Source organism: Miscanthus floridulus, chromosome 17 (assembly GCF_019320115.1).
Source record: "Miscanthus floridulus cultivar M001 chromosome 17, ASM1932011v1, whole genome shotgun sequence".
NCBI classification, from domain to species: domain Eukaryota; kingdom Viridiplantae; phylum Streptophyta; class Magnoliopsida; order Poales; family Poaceae; genus Miscanthus; species Miscanthus floridulus.
In genome coordinates this window covers 70,007,202-70,028,513 of record NC_089596.1, presented here as the reverse complement: position 1 = coordinate 70,028,513, position 21,312 = coordinate 70,007,202, and the positions used below count along the sequence as shown (strand labels likewise).

Here is a 21,312-nt window from a genome sequence, read left to right as displayed (position 1 = left end):
TCCTGAGCTCGAGAAGGCGACAGACAGCTTTGGCTTGCCCTCATGTGCAGTGCAGCTCCCCTCTCCCCTCTTCCTTTTATTATTACTACTACTAGCGACACAACACAGCTGATGGCTAATAAGCTCCTCCTCTCCTAGCTGAGCTGAGCTGTTTGGTCATCAGATGCCTCTCTTTTGTCTCAAATTGGGCTCGGGTTATGCCTCTGCCTACGTAGGACAAATCTGGAGGAGACGACGGACAGCGACGCCCTACCCCCCTACTGCATGCATGCTCTTTGCTCTCTTGTTGCTGCACCTGGTGTGTTACTGTTAGGCAATGGCCGCATGGGGAAATGACTCAACAAGCCCCCGCACATTTGGGCCATGCTGTGCGGCCCATGCCATGACCAAGACCAAGTGGGAAACGGGGAAGGGAACATGGAGGTTGGTGGGGTTAAAAAGGGAAAGCTGGAAAGTGAAAGCTCTCCCGTTCACGCCTGTTGTCATCACGGAAAAGCTTGTGTTTTGTGTTGTGGGGAGGTCATGATGCCTTTTCTCATCGTTTTCACAGCAGGTAAGAGCTGAGGCCTTGTTTAGTTGGCGAAATTTGGATTTTGGGACTACTGTAGCATCTTCGTTTTTATTTGGCAAATAGTGTCCAAACATTGACTAATTAGGCTTAAAACGTTCGTCTCGCAATTTCCCACCAAACTGTGCAATTAGTTTTTCTTTTCGTCTACATTTAATGCTCCATGCACGGACCGCAAATATTCGATGTGACAGGTACTGTAGCAACTTTTTGGATTTTGAGGTGGAACTAAACCACAGTTACTACTCTAAAACCAGGTAGTACTAGTAGAAATGCCTTCTCCAGGAGTAACTTCTGTTTAGGCACATTAATTCAATGCCATCCGGTGGTGGATTCCACCGGCGAGATTCCCTCAAGTTGTCCCATCTCCGACTGATTCTTAATTCTTTTCATTAAAAATACGTGCCTGATAGTTGATTGGATGACACCGGCTGAGTTTTTAACCAAATGGATACGCAACACATGTACTGTAATATTCATCCTGTTCGCTTGACCAAATATTTTTTTCTCACAACAAACCAGCATCAGCCAGCTCAAACCAGTCCACTAAGGCCGATTACTTTATTAACCGTGCATTTCATGGGGGCATTGGCATTCTGCATCACGGAGCCGGGGACGAACGGGACGGCTCTCTCCCTCCCTCTACGGCCTTCGCTGACGAAGGAATTGATTAGCTTCAGATACCTCACGTGGCCCGTCCGGCCGTCCGGCCCACAGAAGCTGCCGGCCACCCCCGGCTGTCAGAGCTGAGCATCCGGCACTTTTGTGCAGCCTCGCCTACGTTGCTGGCCTTCTGTTTTTTGCCTGATGGTAAATTTTACTTGCACAGCTGCGCTGTAGGCTGTCACCGTTCTGCCGGTGGCCGAGGCGCCGAGCAATTTCGCCGCCTCAACGAAACAACGATTGCTCGTCTTCTCCTGCACAGTGCACAGTGAAAACTCAAACGCGATGCTCGTCCGGCCGGTGTAAAAACGTCTTGTGTTTTGTGAAGGATGGACGGGTGTTAGTTCGTGCACATGCCCAGCGGTCGTCCACGCTTCGGCCTGTTCGGTGGGTTTGTTGGCTGATTTGATTTAAGAGAAAAATACCGTTCTGACTAAGAATTTACGATCGTTTACGACCATACGAATGGTCTCTGGTCGGCTAGTGCCTAGAGAAACTGTCACGCCGGTTGCTGTGGATGGACCGACCTTCTTTTTTTAAACCACGCTCTTGGTTGCTACTACCAGCGGACGAGCGTGCCAACCCCGTCATAATAATGTCTACGCTACGGTCCAGCAGCTACAAGTACCGCAGTCCTTAGGCCATATCCCAACACTGCAACTAGAATACTGTGGTACTATACCGGAAGGACACATCATCTCTTGGGCCGTAGCTACTGTGCACTAGAGTGCTAGTAACACATGTTGTGTCTTGTTGGCGTCTGTCCATCTTCATCAGATGTGCCAATTGTTGAGATGCCCAGCCCAGCGCGGCGGCAGCGACAAGCTTTATCGGTCACTGTCGAAAGCAGGTGGAAATACAACCATGTAATCTGGCAAGGCTTGTAATAAGAATGCCAAAGACCAATTCCAGGTCCATTACGACTCCAGACCGTTTCTGTTTAACATTGGCCGGAACCGGATATTTGTTGTTCTGGTCGTGAACTCGTGATCGAAGTTGAACCACCGCACATTAAGTCATGAGCCAACTGCCCAACCATACTACTGCTACTCATAGGCATGCATGGGCGGTATGGCTGGCTGCTGTAAACACACGGTTTTTGCACGTTTGCAGCTGCTGTTTTTTTCCTGCTCGATCCGTGACACGGTCACATTGATGCTCGCACGCACGCAGAATATGCTTTGGGTGATCACCTTCGGATCAAAAGGCCAATCTTGGCGAGATCAGATCACAGCGATGGTAATCTTGGCCAGAGAGCTGGAGCTACAGTCGGACGGAGTGAGGTTTGAGAGCGCGTGTGCGCGTTCAGCTTGGATCCCCTCCCTTGGGAAAGGAGTAAAAGCAAGCCAGCAGCCCCGAGCCCCGAGAAGGCCAGAGAGAGCAACCAAAGCAAAAGAAACAGAGAGAGAGACATCACGGTGTGGTGTGGAAGAGGTGAGGAGAGAGAGAGGCGACGGGCCCCGTGATTCGCTTCAACTTTCGCTTTCTCCTCCTCTTCTCTCTCTGCGCCCCACGCTGCATCCTCAAAACCATTCACAGCTCACGCCCGCCCGCCCGCCCTTCACAGCTGCCACGGCCCGAGTGTGCCACCGCCGTGCGTGTCCAAGCAAGCAATGCGAGGGCGCGCCGCGGCTAAGCTAGCCAGGTGTCCAGGGTAACAACACGCGCGCGCGTGCGTGCGACGACGCGATGACGCTGCAGATGGAGCCGCCGGTGCCGCCGCCGCGGCGGTCGGTGTCGACGACCTGCGACCTCCACCCGGGTGAGACCTTCACGGGCTTCTGCGCCGCCTGCCTCCGCGAGCGCCTGGCCGGGCTCGAGGCCAACGACGCCGCGGCCGCCGCGCCGGGCCGCAAGTCCACCTCCGCCATCCGCTCGCTCTTCTCCCGGCCGTTGTTCGCCGCTGCCGCCGCAGGCGGCGGGGGGCCCTCGGGCTCCGGTGGTGCCCCCACTGCGCTGCCGGACCTCCGCCGCTGCAAGTCCTTCTCCTGCGGGCGCGGGGGCGACGCGCTGGCCGCCGCCGTCCTCGCGGGGGCCGCCGGCGGCGGGGCGTACGAGCCGCAGCGGCGGTCGTGCGACGTGCGCGGCCGGAGCACTCTCTGGGCGCTCTTCCACCAGGACGACCGCGAGCGGGTTCGCGACGGCACCGCGTTCGGCGCCTTCCCTGCCTCGTCCTCCGCCGCCGAGGTCCTTCCGCCCCCGCAGCTGCCGCCCCCTCCGCCGGCGTGCGTCCCAGAGATGTTCTTGGAGGAGGAGATTACTGTTGTGGCCGAGGAGGATTCCGACGAGATTGTTCCGGTGATGGAGCCCGTCTTGGTGGTGGACACCTCTGGGGAGATGGAGACGGAGGTGAATGCGGCGCGGGATGTTAGGGCCATGAAGGATCACATAGATCTCGAGTCTTCGCAGTCGCAGCAGCCGCCCAACAAGAAGGTGCCGCCCAAGGACCTCAAGGAGATCGCCGGGAGCTTCTGGCTCGCCGCCTCGGTGTTCAGCAAAAAGTGGCAGAAGTGGAGGCGCAAGCAGAAGCTCAAGAAGCAGGAGGCCGCGGCAGCGGCGATGCCCCCACCGGAGAAGCCCTCCAAGCCATCGTTCCTCCGGCGTAGCCGCTTCCGCCGTGGTGAAGCCGGCTCCGAGTTCGCCGGCGGCCGGCGCTCGTGCGACACGGATCCACGATTCTCCCTGGACGCCGGCCGCATGTCCGTGGACGACATGGGCTTCTCCTGGGACGAGCCCCGTGCGTCGTGGGACGGCTATCTGTTCGGCGCTGGCACCGGGGTTGGCCTCGGCCGCGCGCCGCCGCCGTTCTCCCGCCTACCTCCCATCCTCTCGGCTCTGGAGGACTCCCCGGCCGGCATCGTGGAGCGCTCCGACGGTCAAATCCCCGTGGAGGACGATTCCCAGCCGGAGCCCAACCCCGACACGAACGTCCCTGGGGGCACGGCCCAGACGCGAGACTACTACATGGACACGTCAAACCGGAGGCGCCGGAGCCTCGACAGGTCCAGCTCTGTGCGCAGGTCCTTCGAAGTCACCGACCCAAAGCCAGTGCCAGTGCCAGTGCCAGTGCCAGTGACCGCGCCGGCCGCCGCCATTGTCAATGGCAACAAATCCCCTATAATGGGCAGCTCGGAGTTCTACCACTTCCACCACGCCGAAGACCTGTTCGACCACCGCTTCAGCACCACCTCACTCGTCGAGGACTTCTCCGCCAGCCTGGACGCCGCCTTCCACGGGGGCCCCGCGAAGAAGCCGCGGCGGTGGCGCAAGGCGTGGAGCCTGTGGGGCCTGATCCACCGCCGCGCCGCGGGCCGGAGGAACGGCGCGTCCGACGGCGGCGCGGACCGCGCATTCTCGGAACCGTGGCCGGAGCTGCGCGTCCGTGGGTACAACGGCCGGATGATGCCGCGGTGCAACAGCAACGCGAGCGCGCGGAGCTCGTTCAGCAGCAACAGCGGCGGCGGGCTGGGCAGCTCGAGACGCAGCTACGTAGACGCCGCGAACCACGGCCACGTGAAGCGGAGGCGCGAGGAGTACTGCGCGGCGGCGCTGGAGCGGAACCGCAGCGCGCGGCACTCGCCGGGCAACGCCGCCGACAACGGCATGCTGCGGTTCTACCTCACGCCGATTCGGAGCGCCAGCGGCCGCCGCACCGCCATCCTCCCGGTAAAAGGCGGACGGCAGTCGTTCGCGCGGACGATGCTGGGGCTGTACTGAGTACTGACGACGGCGAGCTGCTGGTCAAGCTGCTTCATTTCAGTAGGGCAGTAGCTGATGGCTGACATGTTCATTCAGGAGTTTGGACGGTGGTATAACCAAAAATCGTTTACATGCTTGTGTAGTGTAGTGCAGTGATCCTTTTGTTCATGGGTACCCTTTGTTCATTCGGGGGCTGGATAAAATAAATTATACAAGTCCTCGATAATCCACGAGACAAATTTATTAAGTATAATTAATTTATCATTAGTATATGTTTACTATAGACCCGTAATGTTAAATCATGGATTAATTAGGTTTAAAAAATTTGTCTCACAAGGTAATTGTAATATGTGTAATTAATTATTTTTTAGACTATATTTAATACTCTATGCTTTGTTAATCCTACATGTCATAGGGACTAAATTTTAGGGAAAGACTGAAACAGGAATCAAGCATTCAGATTTCCTTTGCCACAATGCGTCTCTCGCTTGCTTCCTTGGATCGTGATGAATTCCCTGGACAAAAGAGACACCAAGGTCGCAGTGGCGATGTGGGGTAGTCACACCGTGCGTGGCGGCGGCAAGCTCGGCGGCGGCGACGTTGGACTCCCTCTCGTCCCCAGGGCCGGACGCCACGCCCACGCTAGTCGCGCGCACCTGAGCGAGAGTCCCGGTCTTTTCACTTTCAGGACACTAGCGGCTACGCGCCGCCTCGGACACCGTTAAAGGCGGCTCCCATATTCCATTGGTCCCTAGGCGCCACTCGCTGCCGCTGGGCCTCAAAAACTCGCCGTGCCCAAGCCAATTCTTCCTCCCCCTGGCTCCCGTCCCGTGCCCGCCGTTGCCGCGCGCGTTCGCTCTGGTGCAACGTGCAGTGCTGCTGCCCGCCCCGCGCGCGGCGCCGCGTAGCGGGGGGCTCGCTGGTCGGTTGGTTGGCTTGGCCTCGTGCGACGAAGAGCGAAACGCGGCGCTTGCACGGGTATATTGCTGAACTCCGGACCCCGAATCGGGAGCAGCGGCATCCACGAGTAAGGATGAAAAAAGAACGGAAATATCCCGAACCGAACCGTATCGTTTTTTTATATTTAATCCGATCGAATCCGCATTTTCTTGTCCGACTTTACCGTTTTCGCTTTCGTATTTCAGATGTTTCGTATTTCAAATGTAAAAGTAGAAAACGGTTTAGACATTTTTCCGACCGTTTTCTACTTTTCTACTTTTAATTTGAAATATTCCGAATTGAAAATTCGGTTTAAACCGAATTTGGCCAACTGCACAGGTCATACAACCCAATTACAGGTTGTTCACCACGCAGCTGTGTTCTTTCTACTGGTGGCCAGCTGCCCTCTCTTATAGACGGCGCTCAGCCTCGTCTCTCTTCACCTCATGAGATGGTGCTAAATGTCAGGAAACCGGCAGCATCTACACGAAAGCCCACCTGGGCCATAGCCCATCAAGCTCATCGGTTTAACCCCCACCTGCAAAGTCAATCATTTGATAGTTTTTGCATCAGCCGAATAAATCTTTGTTACTCAAAAGAAAAATCTGAATAAATCTTTAAAATAAAATACTACATCTATTCTAAAAAGATTAATAAAATTATTCTGACTCAGTTCAAGTTCATGTTTCTATAATATGCACTTGTTAATTATTATATGCACTTGAACTTGATCATGTATGCACTTAGTCATGCACTTGGTCTACGGGTCGGTATTCCGTATTGAGTTTTCGTATACCGACCGTGTTCGATATAATTTCGCTCGAATTGTTTCGTTTTCGAAATTCTCGATATTCCGTAAGTTCGTGTTCGTTTTCGTGTTCGGTTTGTCCGCTTTCGTTTTCATTTTCGTATTCAAATGTAAAAGTAGAAAACGGTTGAGGAGTTCTCCGTTCGATTCCGTCCGTTTTCATCCTTATCCACGAGGGCCCCCGGCGATTCTGATTCGGGACCTGTGAACAGATGGACGTGGCCGCGCGGGGCGGATTAAGTAATCGGCGCGGCGCCGGATCTAGGCCGACGTGGGGATTTTCTCGTACCAAGAGCGAGGCTAATAATACAGCCGGCTTGTTGGCTGTAAGGTTTCTTATAGCCTTCTTTCAGCCCACTTATATAGTAGTTGGCTCTTTACAGTTAATACATGGTCCACTTGTCTCTCTCACAGATTTTCTTGGTTCTTGTGCCTAAGCCGACTGTAAGCTTACAGCCCACTTCTCCTATCTCTCCTCCACCTCAGCATTTAGTCGGCTTACAACCTGCTATTATACTTGCTCTAATGCATGTGTATCAACGGGCATGTGCAGGATTCTATTAAATAAAACGCCCACATGTTCGTAAGATTTTCTTGGAGCCATAACTCCGAAGCTGTCTACATGATTTAGGTCTTGTTTAGATGCCATCCAAATTTGAAGTTTTTTCACTCTCTCTCCATCACATCAATTTTTAGCCGTTTACATGGAGTATTAAATGTAGGTAAAAAAATAACTAATTGCACAGTTTAGTTCGAAATCACGAGATGAATCTTTTGAGCCTAGTTGGTCCACGATTGGACAATATTTGTCAAATAAGACGAAAGTGTTACTATTCATCGGGTCATAATTTTTTCACAATCTAAACGAGGCCCTACATGAGAAGCTGTCTAGCTGGCACCCGAGTATTGCTCAGGGTGTCTGACACGTGATATTTGGTGCCTAGGAGGCTATTGATGAAAATCCGATGGTAGCGATTCATCACCGGTACCTAAAAAAACTCCGATGGTAGGGATTACTTCTTCGACACCGAGCCGTCGAAGGCAACATATCTCGCGGTATCACATCCACGGGCATGCTCCAAGCTCCCCCGCCCTCCCCTCCTCCCGCGTCTCAAGCAGTTACCAACGGCAAACTTGCCGTCGTGGTAATTAGTAGTAATATATATTTCCCGATTTATATGTGTTGACGTCAGATTAGATCACACATCAGCTAAGGCTAGATCGCCCTGACTTTCACGGATCGAAGAACGCAACGAGGATATCGTATTTACTGGTGAAGCATGGAGAGATTTACGAACAAACCACCAAAAGGATAACTAATTGCTTATGTGATGAAAAACAACTAGTTTCTTGGCAAACTAGCAAAGGGTAACCGATCATGCTTGTGTGACGAAGAACGGCCAGTTTCCGTGCAAAGTACATTAGTGGGTTGGTTGTCGGATCCACAGATGAGCAGCAGCATATGGTTAGAAAAAAAGGATTTATAAGGGGAAAATGTATTAATTAATTTTAATTATTAATATTAATTTTGATGATTGTGTGTTTATATCTCAATCGGTCATGTGTCCCTTATTTTATAGGGAATTAGAGTGATCTTTTCCGTTAAAAAACCAATATGATACTATCGTTATGTGAGTCGTTAGTGTAATACGTCCTGCCCTAACATCATCCAACGACCAACAAATCCGGTCATCTGTTTCTCGTAGCCGATGGCTACCGCTGCAGCACCCATACTTACCACCTCCGACGCATTACTCTTTTGATCACTAATATATTTTTGTCCATTTTCCCTCGTTTCAAACTTTTAAATCTGCACCATAAACATCTATAATTTTTATATAGATCAACAAAATAGGCAACTGCCGGCTGACCAATTTGATCAGTGCAGACTCAGTACCTTCCTCTTGGGGTGGTCAGAATTCGGGTCCTAAGGGACTCACTCTCATAGCATAGGAGGGGAAAAAAACTCTCTCGTCTGTCCCACATCCAAAGCACAAATTTGTGGCCAGCTCATCTCATAGAGCTACGGTGTCGCTATATAAGCGTGGGGCAAGGGTTCGAGAGTTTTCTCGATTTGCGTGAGAAGATCTTCTTTCTAAGTCAGAATATCCGGAGCTATCTAGCCACCGTGAATCGAGTTTTTTCGATCAACAAAATAAAATTGGGATCCGTTATGAAAATTACTTTGAATATACTAGTTTTAAAATTTTTAAATAAAAATTTAATCGGTATGGGTAGTTAAAAGCTTAATCCAACAAATCTGGATGAACTTTTATTTATTAATTAATCAAACAATATACTGCCCAGATTTGTACCATGTCGAAACAGTGCCATAGACATTTATGGGCATGTTCGCTTGAACTTATCAGTTAGAATCTACTAGATTTTTTTCTCACCATAAATCAGCTTCAGCCGACTTATCAGCCGGCTTTAATACTAGCCGAACATGACGAATGTCGTGGCCAATAACGTGAGAGCAATAGCACTGTGAGATTTCTATTGTCGGCCTGTTGCAGGTGGGCTGTAGAGGTTAAGAGCGAGCCTAATAAAGGTGTGTTTGGGAGGGCTTATCTCCGGGCCTCTCAGTCCTCCTTTGTCCACTGTAAAAATGTTCAAAATGGCTCATCCGTCTAAACTGTTTGGAAGGGCTCCTCTAGAGGAGCTGAAGCCAGAGCCAGGGAGGAGCCCTGCCAAACACACCCTAATATTGGCCCTGTTTGGATCACATGGCAAAACTTTAGTCCAGCACTTTTAGTTCTTTCTTTGCTATGAGGATCCAAACAGGGAGGCTAAAAGTGAGCAAATGGCTAAAAATTGGGCTAAAATCTTTTGCTCCTAAAGAGGCCCTAAACTAGGCTAAACTCCCTCAGGGCGGGCGCTTGACTCCCCATACCCCTTGTCGCTCGCATGCATGGCTGTGATGGATAATTAAATGAGGGCAAATCAGTCATTGTAGATTAGAGGACTAAAGTTTAGCCTATGGATTCAAACAGTCCAGTAGAACTAAAGTTTAGGGCTAAACTTTAGTCCTTGGATTAGTGATCCAAACACCACCATAGTCGACTGCTGGTCATAAGGGTTCTTTGCAGCCTTCTCTTTGCCCACCCAAACAGTAGTTAGCTCTTCACTATTAATACATGACCAATTTGTCTCTCTCACAAGGTCTCTTAGTTCTTGTGTCTAAGCTGGTTGTAAGCTTACAACTCGCTTCACTTCTCTATTCTCTTCTCTCTCCTCCATCTCAGCATTTAGCTAGTTTACAACCTCTTATTATACTTGCTCTAATAATAGTCTAATAGAGTGAAAGGTCCTAATGGCTAGAGGGGAGGTGAATAGCCTATTAAAAATTTCTACAACAACACTTAACAAATCGGTTAGACAATTATGAGGCGAAGCGAGTGTTGCGCTAGCCTACTAAAAATACAAGCCACCTACCATAATTCTAGTTTATGTAATTTCTATTTACACAATAACTATGTCACTATACTAAGTTAGTGTGCTCTCAAATGCTAACTAAAGAGCCACACTAATCAAACTAACAAGCTCTCACAACTAGCTACACTAAAGAGTTTGATAACTAGTTTGCGGTAATGTGAAGAGAGTGAGCAAGATGGTTATACCGCTGAGTCGAGGAGTGAACCAATCAATCACAAAAATGAATATCAATAAAGACCAATCACCTCGGAATCAAATGATGACACAATGATTTTTTACCGAGGTTTACTTGCTTGCCGGCAAGCTAGTCCTCGTTGTGGCGATTCACTCACTTGGAGGTTCACGCGCTATTTGACATCATACGCCAAACCCTCAATAGGGTGCCGCACAACCAACACAAGATGAGGATCACACAAGCCACAAGCAATTCACTACAGTACCTTTTGGCTCTCCGCCGAGGAAAGGTCAAGAACCCCTCATAATCACCATGATCGGAGCCGAAGACAATCACCAACTTCCGCTTGACGATCCTCGCTGCTCTAAGTCATCTGGATGACGGCAACCACAAAGAGTAGCAAGCAAATCCCATAGCAAAACACGAACAACAAGTGCCTCTAGATGTAAACACTCAAGCAATGTACTTGGATTCTCTCCCAGTCTCACAAAGATGATGAATCAATGATGAAGAAGAGTGGAAGGGCTTTGGCTAAGCTCACAAGGTTGCTATGTCAATGCAAATGGCCAAGAGAGTGAGCTTAAGCCAGCCATGGGGCTTAAATAGAAGCCCCCACAAAATATCCGTTGTACCCCTTCACTGGGCACAACTCGAGGTGACCGAATGCTCCGATTAGATCTACCGAACGCAGGACCCCAGCGTTCGGTCGCCCGATGCTTGCCACGTGTCATCGGCTTCAAACACTGATCACTCGATCTCAATGGCCATCAGTATATTTAAGTAGTGACCGAACGCATTGCTTGAAAGTGACCGGACGCAGAACCCCAGCGTCCGGTCGTTTCTAGTAAAGGTTCCACTCGCGATCGGATGTGTCTGGTCATGCCCGACCGGACTCACCCAGCGTCCGGTCACACTCTGTCTCCTCTATGCACTGCCACGTCAGTAGGACCGAACGCACCCCACCAGCGTCTGGTCGAAGACCGACGCCGGCATCTTTACTGCTTCTACTGACCGGACGCTCTGATCTAATTGAGACCAGCGTCCGGTGCACTCTGTGAAATCCTATCTTTTCTATACAGGGCGCCGGTGGCACCGTCGAACTGTCCGTACTCTACGGGCGGACACTCCACCGGTGAAGTTACTTACCCTTACTCAAATGTGCCAACCACCAAGTGTATCACCTTGTGCACATGGGTTAGCATATTTTCATAAACATTGTCATGGGTGTTAGCACTTTCACTAGATCCTAAATGCATATGTAATGAGTTAGAGCATCTAGTGGCACTTTGATAATCGTATTTCGATACGAGTTTCACCCCTCTTAATAGTACGGCTATCGAATCTAAATGTGATCACACTCGCTAAGTGTCTCGATCACTAAACCGAAAAGGCTCCTACCATTTATACCTTTGCCTTGAGCCTTTTGCATTTCTTTCTTCTTTTCCAAGTCCAAGCACTTGATCATCACCATGGAATTACCATCATCATGTCATGATCTTCATTTGCTTCACCACTTGGAGTAGTACTATCTATCTCACAATCACCTTGATAAACTTTGTTAGCACTTAGAGTTTCATCAATTCACCAAAACCAAACGCTTTCATAGAGCCTGCTGCTGGTTGCATGATCTGTGTAGTCTATCACTCTATCTATATAGCAGTGAGCTCTTTGTTATTACCATATGATCCACTTTTCTCTCATTAAGTTTTCTTTGTTCTTGCGTATATAAGTTGGTTGTAAACTTATAATCTGCTTCTCTTCTCTCTCCTCTTCTCTTTCCTCCACCTCAGTTTTCAACTCACGTATAGCCGGTTATTACACTTGCTCTCGCAGAGAATGAATAGAACAAAACTCGAGTGGGAATCATATGTAAGAAAAAGTCCATTTTACCTATTCAAACTACTCTCATGATATGATTTTTCTTCTCAAACTCTAAAACTAAACATCGTACCTCATTGACTCTCAAAGCCGTTGAAACTACCTATCTACCTAAGTTAAAAGTGTTTTTCAAGGCGGTTTCATCTTTTTTATAGTTTTTGTACAAATATCTAATAAGGTTTTTAAACCACAGAAATGTCTATAAGCTTGTAAAAATTTAAAACAATCCTATAGATATAGATTGGGACATGACAAATCCTAATAAAATATTCAGAGCTTGTGAAAATATCTCTAGAAATTTTTAAAAATTATATTTATCTCTAGAAAAATAGAAAAAATATATATAGAGAAAAAATATGAGAAATTCCTGAAATATTCTACCCATTGTATAAATGAGTTTTTGGAACTCCATAGCAAAAACATGAGATGCGACCAGCAAGAATACAACACAGATTTAATATTGGATGCATTCACCGTGGTTGCATCTCGTGTTTTGGTTCTAGAAAGTTTTCAACATTTATTAGAAATTTTAGGAACTTTTCATATTTTTTGGATATTTTTCCATCTTCACACATAGCTAAGTATATTTTTTGGAAGATTTTAGAGATACTTCAAGGTAAGTATAGTTTTTTGGAAACTTTTATAGATACTTTCACAAGCTCTAAATATTTCAATCGGGTTTGCCGTATTCTATATATCTCTAGGATTTTTTCTAAAAAAATTAAATGCTCAGATTTTTCTCTATATTGTTGTGAGAGAAAAACACTGTTCTTCTTGGATTTTTTTAAGCTATAAAGTGTTAAAATCGCCTTGAAAACCACCTCTAACTGGTGCATGGAGTTACCGGTTTTGAAAGTTGAAGGTGTAAGATATCCAGTTTTAGAGTTTGAACAGAGTTTGAAAAGCAAATTAGACAATAATTATATATAGGCCTCGTTCACTTTGCAAAAAAAAGTGAACCCGATAAATAGTACCACTTTCGTCTTATTTGACAAAATATTGTCCAATCGTGGACCAACTAGGCCCAAAAAATTCATCTCGTGATTTCCAACTAAACTGTGTAATTAGTTATTTTTTACCTACATTTAATACTCCATGCAAGCAGCTAAAAATTGATGTGATAGAGAGAAAGTGAAAAAACTTGGAATTTGTATGGCATCTAAACAAGGCCATAGTTCAGCATAGGTAAAGAGAAGTGGCAGCAGGGCCAGCTTGCCAAGCCCAGGGCCCAGTCCCTCTGCTCTGACGCTCGCTGTTAAGTCCCTCGCATTCATGGCGCCTGACTGCCCCGAGCCATGGAGAGCTCAGGTCTTGTTTAGGGTGCGTTTAGATCCAAAAATTTTTGGATTTTGGCTCACTGTAGCATTTCGTTTGTATTTGGTAATTAGTGTCTAATTATGGACTAATTAGGTTCAAAAGTTTCGTCTCGCGATTTCTTGACCAACTGTGTAATTAGTTTTTTTTTCGTCTACATTTAGTACTCCATGCATGTGCCGCAAGATTTGATGTGACGGTTACTATGCAAAATTTTTTAGGAACTAAACGGAGCCTTAGTTCATAGTAAAAAATTTATACCCTATTTTATTAAATATTTAATACATATATAAAGTATTAAATATAGACTAAAAACTAATTAATTACACAGCTTATGATTACTTTGCGAAATGAATCTTTTAAGTCTAATTAGCCCATAATTTAACAATAAAATGCTACAACAGCATATGTGCTAATGATAAATTAATTAGGTTTAAAAAATTCGTCGCTTGATTTACCGACAGATTAATTTATTTTTTTATTAGAATCTAAATACTCTATATAATACTCAATACATGACATCCTATACGACACCCACAGACTTTAGCGCTGAAACTTAAATAAGGCCTTACGGTAGTAACGACGGCGCCAGCGTCACCGTACCATCGGTCTCCCATCAACAGCTAGCAATGGCGAGCTTGTCATCTCATCTCCAGTCGGACTCTCGGACTCTAGGGGCCTGTTTGGACAGAGACCGGGGTGACTTGTCTGACAAAAAGTGCTGCTTGGAAGTTGTCTAAAAAGTTGATGAGTTTTGCTTGGTGAGGCAATGTGAGAGAAAGTCTGTTTGGTTGGATGCCTGTGCCTGAGAATGCTTATGTGAGTGAAATTTTACTTTTTTATTGTTTGTATATGATTAATGAACACTACTATGGTGTGTTTACTAGAATAATAACTTAGGTTAATTATCTCGTCTTTGCTAAAAAATTAATTTAAATTAATTTTTTTTCTAATGAAAGGTCTCTATATGTATTTAATTAAAGAGTAGAAAGCTTCAGAATACAAACTATGTTAGCGTTTACATGGAAAAAGGAGAGGAAAAATCTATTGTAATCATGGTCTTATGGACTTAATCAAGTGACCATTAACGTCAATTAAGAATAGAATACTTTATTGCGTCCAGGCAAACTACGGAGCCTGAGCCAGGCGGACATTTTCCATCGCCTGGGCGTGCGCACGGCTGCCTGGGTCAGTCAAGCTCTCAGGGCTTCATCCAAACACTGCACAGGCAGTTTCTAGGCGAGCTCCTAGCCAGGCATCTTGCGTCCAGGTTCGTATCCAAACATGCCCTAGCTGCTGGAGGCTGGAGTTAGGTCGCAACGGTCCCGATACCCGATACCCGACGGGTATGTGATCTATTAGGGAATGGGGATGTGATCATATCTTTACCCCGGGGACATCTAAATGGGCAAGAATCTATCCCCGACGGATATAGCGGGTACGGGAACGTTCCCTGTTTACCCGTCCCCGTTACCCGTTGGAGAACCCGACTATTTAAGCTGTCATACGAGTATTAGGCCCAAAGAAGCTCAACATAGGTATTTTGGTCCAAATCTGAACAATCATATATATAGTTTGTGTGTTCTAAGAACTCTAGTTTAATTTTTTCTCACCATCTCCGCCAGCAGCACAAGCACGCCTGCCTCACAAGCGCTCGTGCCCCTTGCTTCCTCAGTTCGGTCTCTCTGCCACCTTTGCTCGTCCTCCTCGCAACCTCGCTCCTTCTCCTCGGCATCCCCAAGACTCCGACACTTATACCCGGGTGAAGAAGAAAAGTCTCCGATTGCAAAGCTGCGCCCCCAGGTGTCCTTGTTTATCGGGTATGCAGTACCCGTCGGGTATCTGTTACCCGGTCAATGCCCGACGGGTACGGGGATGGGCAAGAATCTATACCCGAGACAGTTAACGGGGACGGGGACGGGGACGGGGACGGAATGAATTCTCCGTAGCGGGGAAGAGAACGTTCCGGCGATACCCGACGGGTACATCCCCGTTGCCATCCTTAGGCTGGAGCTTGAAATGCATCGGCCTTGTTTAGTTTTTTCTCTAAAATTTACTCTTTATTCTATTGAAAATTTAGACACATATATAGAGTATTAAATATAGACTAAAAATAACTAATTACATAGTTTACGACTAATTTATGAGACGAATCTTTTAAGCCGAAACTAGTCCATGATTTAACATGTGCTAATGATGGATTAATTAGGCTTAATAAATTCGTCTCGCGGATTACTGACGGATTCTGTAATTTGTTTTTTTATTAGTATCCTAACACCCTATGCGACACCTCTACTCCCTCTGTCCCTTAATGTCCGTCGTTCTGGGAGGGGAGCGGTGTCTCTTAATGTGTGTCGTTGGGCTAGTGACGCAGGTCCCACGCATAGGTGCAGACTCCCACCGCACGTCGCCCGCAGCAGCCTTATCCCTTCACTGCTTTCCCCTCACACCACCACACAGGCCGGGTAGTACTTCGTAAAAAAATCCACCGATCCCCAATCTCGCCCTCTTCGACCGCATCGTCGGTCTTCTGTCGCCCCATCCGCATCCGCATCGTCTCCGGTCGCCGCATCCTCGTAGCCGCTCGCCCCATCGTCGTCGCCGGTCGCTGGGCTGCAGGAGGCGAGAGCGTAGGCTCACTCGTGCGGCGGCGCACGACATCTGCCTCCTCCTCTGGCCCGGCCCCTCCCTTTCATCCTGCGCTAGGCTAGGGGAGCCGAGAACGCAGGCCCTTCGTCCACGTGACATCGCCGAGACTCATCCGGCAGCGCAGGGGTGAAGCACGGCTTCCACGCCGACCCGCAGAGGCTCGCCGCTCCTAGTCGCCGCTGCCCTCTACTGTCGTCACACTGCCTCCCACAACCTTGCCTCCTACCAGCTCAAGGTGGAGCTAGGCTAGATCTGAGGGCCTGTGTTGAGGACCCTCAAGTTTCGTCAAGGTACTCCTCCTGCTCCAAATATCACATCTCTATTCTGAAAAAACTTTGATCTTTCCATGACCACTATAAGCAAATAAAAAATAGGTTACCTGCATCATGCACCAATGTGTGAAGAGCATGCTGAGCCTTTGGACCGGGTTGTACAGGAATAATCCGTTATAGTGCTCAGAAAATTAAGTTAGGCACATCTAATCCACTTTGTTGATGGCCTAGACATTTACAAAAAATATGGCTCAGCTACTATTATGCTCAGAAATCCTGCTGCTGTGCTAGTGCTTTTTTCATTAAGAAGAATGGCTTCTGTTTTTGTCATATTAGTTTATCATTTGCATGAGAATCAAGTGTTTTACTCTTATTGCAGTGTTCTTTTGTCAGGCAATCCTTGGATGGCAGGCGGCAACGGGGCACATGGGCCTAGCCGGTTCATTCGCTACTTGCGAATGAAGCGTGCCTTGGGAATCCCTTCAAGCCATAGGATGTGGCCTGCAAAGTAGATGCACGGTCGGGATCGTCGTCGTGGAACTTGGTGGGACCATAAGCTTAACTGCATCGCCATCGAAGGATAGGATTTTGCTTAAGATACACAGGAAGGGGGTGCGGATCGATTCGAGTTGATACCTGATTCGAATGAAGAAGAAGGGGTTAAGGGTTCATCTTTGCTTGGCGATGAGGATGAGTACGTGCCTGAGACGCAGCCACAGGAAATTGTTACAGTGAGCAGAATTGCTGGGCTATGTGGCAACCAAGGTCATGGGCGTTTGGGGTAAGCCAGCTTTACATTGCTGATTTTATGGTAACTTGCTGATTTTGTGCTCTGGTTCCAAGCTCCGCCACTGATTTTGTGTATAAATTCTATCGTTTCTGTGCAGTACTATGCTTCACTAGTGGTGCGACCTTATTTTTGAGCTAGAGCAGGAGAAGGAGATTTCCAAGGTAAACATGGAGAGCAACAAGCTGCAAATGGACAATGTCAAGTTTGAGAAGGAGAGTGGCAATGTGGAGATGGAGAGCGACAAGTTGGAGATGTTGTCTGCTAAGGTCCAGGTTGATAGGGTCAAGTTGAAGGAGAGTGCCAAGCTGGAGGTGGATAGTGTGAAGTTGGAGGTGGAGAGCAACAAGTTCGACATGCTGTGTAGCATAGTGCAGATGGGTAGTGTAAAGTTGGAGCAAGAGAGTGGAAGTGTGGAGATGGAGAGCGACAAGCTAGACATGTCGTGTGCCAAGGTGCAGATGGATACTAGCAAGGAGGAGGTGGACCATAAAGCTAGCTTCTCTGATCTAGAAACTGATGATGAGGGATGTTGTTTTTTGGATGGTGTGGACTTGCGAGGCCATTCACAAGTGGAAGATGACGACTTAAATGAACAGGTAATAGACATGTTCACTACCTTCATTTCTGCATATGAAGATATTTTCAAGAGTTCCAAACATTAGAACCATTGGGCTACAACACGCAAGATCGTAGTCAACGTATTGGTAACATTTTGATTGTAACTCCACCCTAGTGCTGGTGGTACTGATGTGTTGTTGGTTGTTTGCACTGATGGTTTATGTTGGACTGGTTTGGTTCATTTTGATTTGCGGTGCTTGCATGTATCTATGTTATGGTGTACTTTGTGAGTTGCAATGTTAAATGACACACTAAGGAATTACTAGTTTGTCACTGCCACATGATACAGAGACTTTATACATGGTCATATATATACAGAGAATTTATACATGATCATATATATACGGAGAATTTATACAACGCAAAAGCATCACAAAAGATGTTTACATGAACAGAACCATTAAGTGTTCAACAACTCAAAAGCCCTTTGAACTAGCTGGCTATCACAACTTAGAGCTATAGGGAGCATGCCTTGTGCCTCTACACTCTCTTTGTTCATGTGAGGGATCTTGTACCTATTGCCTCCATTATCCTTCATAACTTGAATCATGCATGTTTATAGTGTGAGGAATACCCTATTGAGAAGGACGGGGTTGTAGTTTTGATATTCAATGTACACATTCTGGATGAGCTCGTCCATGTTTCTGGATGTCGTTCTATCCGTTAGCGACTGAAGAGAAGCAAAGAAACTAAGGTCAAGGCAGTTCATATCAGGAGAAGTAGGAGGTTGGTTCATTAGGCGTATGTCGAGGCCTGTTCAGGCTACTGCTGTAGCAAAAACTGCATCATCTACTGGTACATGAGAAGGAGCATTATTCTGTTGTATCCATATTGTCTCATGCCTTGCTTCTCTGGGCCAACGAGCTTGTATTTCTGGTATGAGTTTGTCGATCATATAAGTTCTCATTGTTTGTCTATCAACCTTCATGGACTTTGTGATAGGTGTGCCCCTTAGTCTGTTGCTACTTCTCATTTTTGCTGGTTCCTGTAATTAAAAAGAATGATATTTGAAATAACATAAAAGGGATTGCATGTATTATTTAGACAAAGATTAGTACCATTCGCACAAAAGCCCATATGCCTAGCTTCCCATCAAAATAGCATCTCCCTTCAGCATCAAACCTGGGCTTTCCAATAGCAGAATAAAACATGACTTTGTGAATGGCATTCTTATTTTGCATTGTTCTATGTGGGTCTTCTTCATCTGGATGCATGTACATAGTCAGATTCTTCTTTGTCCCATTGAACCACTTCTCATCTGAGTGAATAATATTTTTCATTTCTTTGAACTTGGGATTGTCTGGTAGAGTACTTTCTTCTAGCATTGAGAGAACCCACCGCAGCCTTGCCTGTTTGTTTTCTTCCTTCAAATAAGGCTTCAATGAGTTGGAGTGTCATCGTAGCAAGCCTTCTTTGAACAACCTATGTAGAGAGCTTTTGTTGATATTAAGAGCAGTTGCTAGTGACCTTATGGTACCCCTTCTATTTAAGGGAATATCAATAACCCTTGTGAAGTCCACTTGAATTTTTTTACGACCACAATTCTTAGGTCGCAAAGATTTGACATCTACTGGTATGCCTTGTTCCAAATATTTTTTTGCTCTCTGCCATACCCGTTGTATTGTACGCACATGGACATTGTACTTTGCAACAATAAGTGTTGTGCTGTCTCTTTTTAATTTGCCATTATTGCTTAACCGAAGCAAATCTTCATAAATGTCTTGCCGTTCTCTTTCTGTCAAAATCCTGACCATATTTGTTGCTTCTTCTTGCTGGGTTTGCTGATCTTCGTCATCATCCGAGTCGGACAACTCCTCTTCATCAAATATGATGTCAACATCATCCATGTACACTCCGAAGTCTTGTATGAGATCGTCCAAGGTATCATGTTCTGTTTGTAAGGCAGTGTTGTCATTCCTACAAAAAATGTAGATGCTGTGTGCTGATTGTCATTAAATAAATTATCAAACTTTTCATAGGGACAATTATTCTTGCAAACATGACTTAAACCTAAGGGAAATAATCACCTGCATGCAGGTTTCCTTGTTGTTCTACTAGTGGATCATTCAAATCAAATGGATGGCCAACATTGTCACCTGTACAGAAGCAGCTGATGAATATGAAAGGCATTGTCACCCCACAAGTGAGCTATTCTCCCCTCACTACAATTTCATTTTGAACCAGAAGCAAATATAAGTTGCATGCCTCACACATAAACCTAACTAATGTTGCTTAAATTTTTATGAGAGACTTCCAGTTCATACTAATTTTAGGACGGATAGAAGATAAAGAGAAGCCCATGCTATTTTAGGATAGAGAGGTTACATAGAACAAGTGGTACAGAAAAGAGTTTCAGGTGACAAAAGATAATAATGACTAAATTCCCTGATGTTGCTTATGATTTTTAGGATAGAAATAAACCAGCACACTAATTTTTGGAGAGGGAGAAGGAGAGGGAGAAGGTGTGTGTGTGTGTGTGTGTGTGTGAGAGAGAGAGAGAGAGAGAGAGCTTGAAACAGTACACTCAGATTTGGATACAAGCAAACGTGCTTACCTTAATGAATTTCTGCTTGTTCATGAATTTGATCAGGATGGAGACCAAAGCGACCAGATCCCCCAACTTCAATTGAATCCACTACATCTTCGAAGGGATTATGATCCTCTTCATATTCATCAGGCTTCTTGTTGAGATCTGGCAACTCCTCCCCTCCCTCTGGTACTGTGTTCAAGTCTATTGCCATGGAGGATACATGAGAAATAGTTCAAATGAGTGCAACGAAGGGTTACTAGGCTTTATTGGCACATGAGTTAGAAAAATGGCGCTAGGAGAACTAGTTTCAAAATTTAGTTTGCCTCTTCTGTGTAAAAATGGAGCGCACTGATATTTTTTGGTGTCAAGTGCTGCTTGCCGCCCACGATTTAGTGTAATGTTTGGTTTCTTTAAGTCCAAAATAATGCAGTGCATGTGTAACCGTATAAAAAGTTGATGTGACAACTGTGTTTTGTTTACTGTAAAAATAATGTTTGTGTGTGGCATGCCTGCATCTTTCAATCCAAGAATGAGCATTAATGACATGTCCATTCGTAGGTGAACGTACTCGGTATTTTATAGGGGTGTTCAGGTTTGTCGCTAGGTTCTTTAATTCCTGTGCCAAATTCTAGAACAACACACATTAAGGGACGGAGGGAGTATGTGACACCTCAAAACTTTACGCCCTGAATTTAAACCAGAGGAGTGGGATGTAACTTCTCGTCTTCTCCTGTCACGCATGGAGCCACCCCATGTCCTACACAAATGAGGAGTGAAGCCCAGCTACTGGGTGTTCGGCTGAGTGCATGTTTAGTTCGCGAATTTTGGAAATTTGGTACTGTAGCACTTTCGTTTTTATTTGACAATTAGTATTCAATCATAGACTAATTAGGCTCAAAACGTTTGTCTCGCAATTTTCAACAAAACTGTACAATTAGTTTTTTTTCGTCTACATTTAATGCTCCATGCACGTA

At 46.5% G+C, this 21,312-nt stretch overlaps 1 protein-coding gene and 1 pseudogene across 1 annotated transcript; both read left to right on the top strand.

Annotated features, from left to right (window-relative positions):
- The first annotated feature begins 2,629 nt into the window (after positions 1 to 2,629).
- On the top strand, positions 2,630 to 5,158 carry LOC136517837 (protein OCTOPUS-like). The gene has a single exon (XM_066511483.1). It carries the CDS (start codon positions 2,921 to 2,923, stop codon positions 4,946 to 4,948), a length of 2,028 nt encoding a protein of 675 aa, XP_066367580.1. The 5' UTR covers positions 2,630 to 2,920; the 3' UTR covers positions 4,949 to 5,158.
- Positions 5,159 to 16,804: 11,646 nt separating this feature from the next.
- On the top strand, positions 16,805 to 19,922 carry LOC136515766 (uncharacterized; annotated as a pseudogene).
- The last annotated feature ends 1,390 nt before the right edge of the window (positions 19,923 to 21,312 follow it).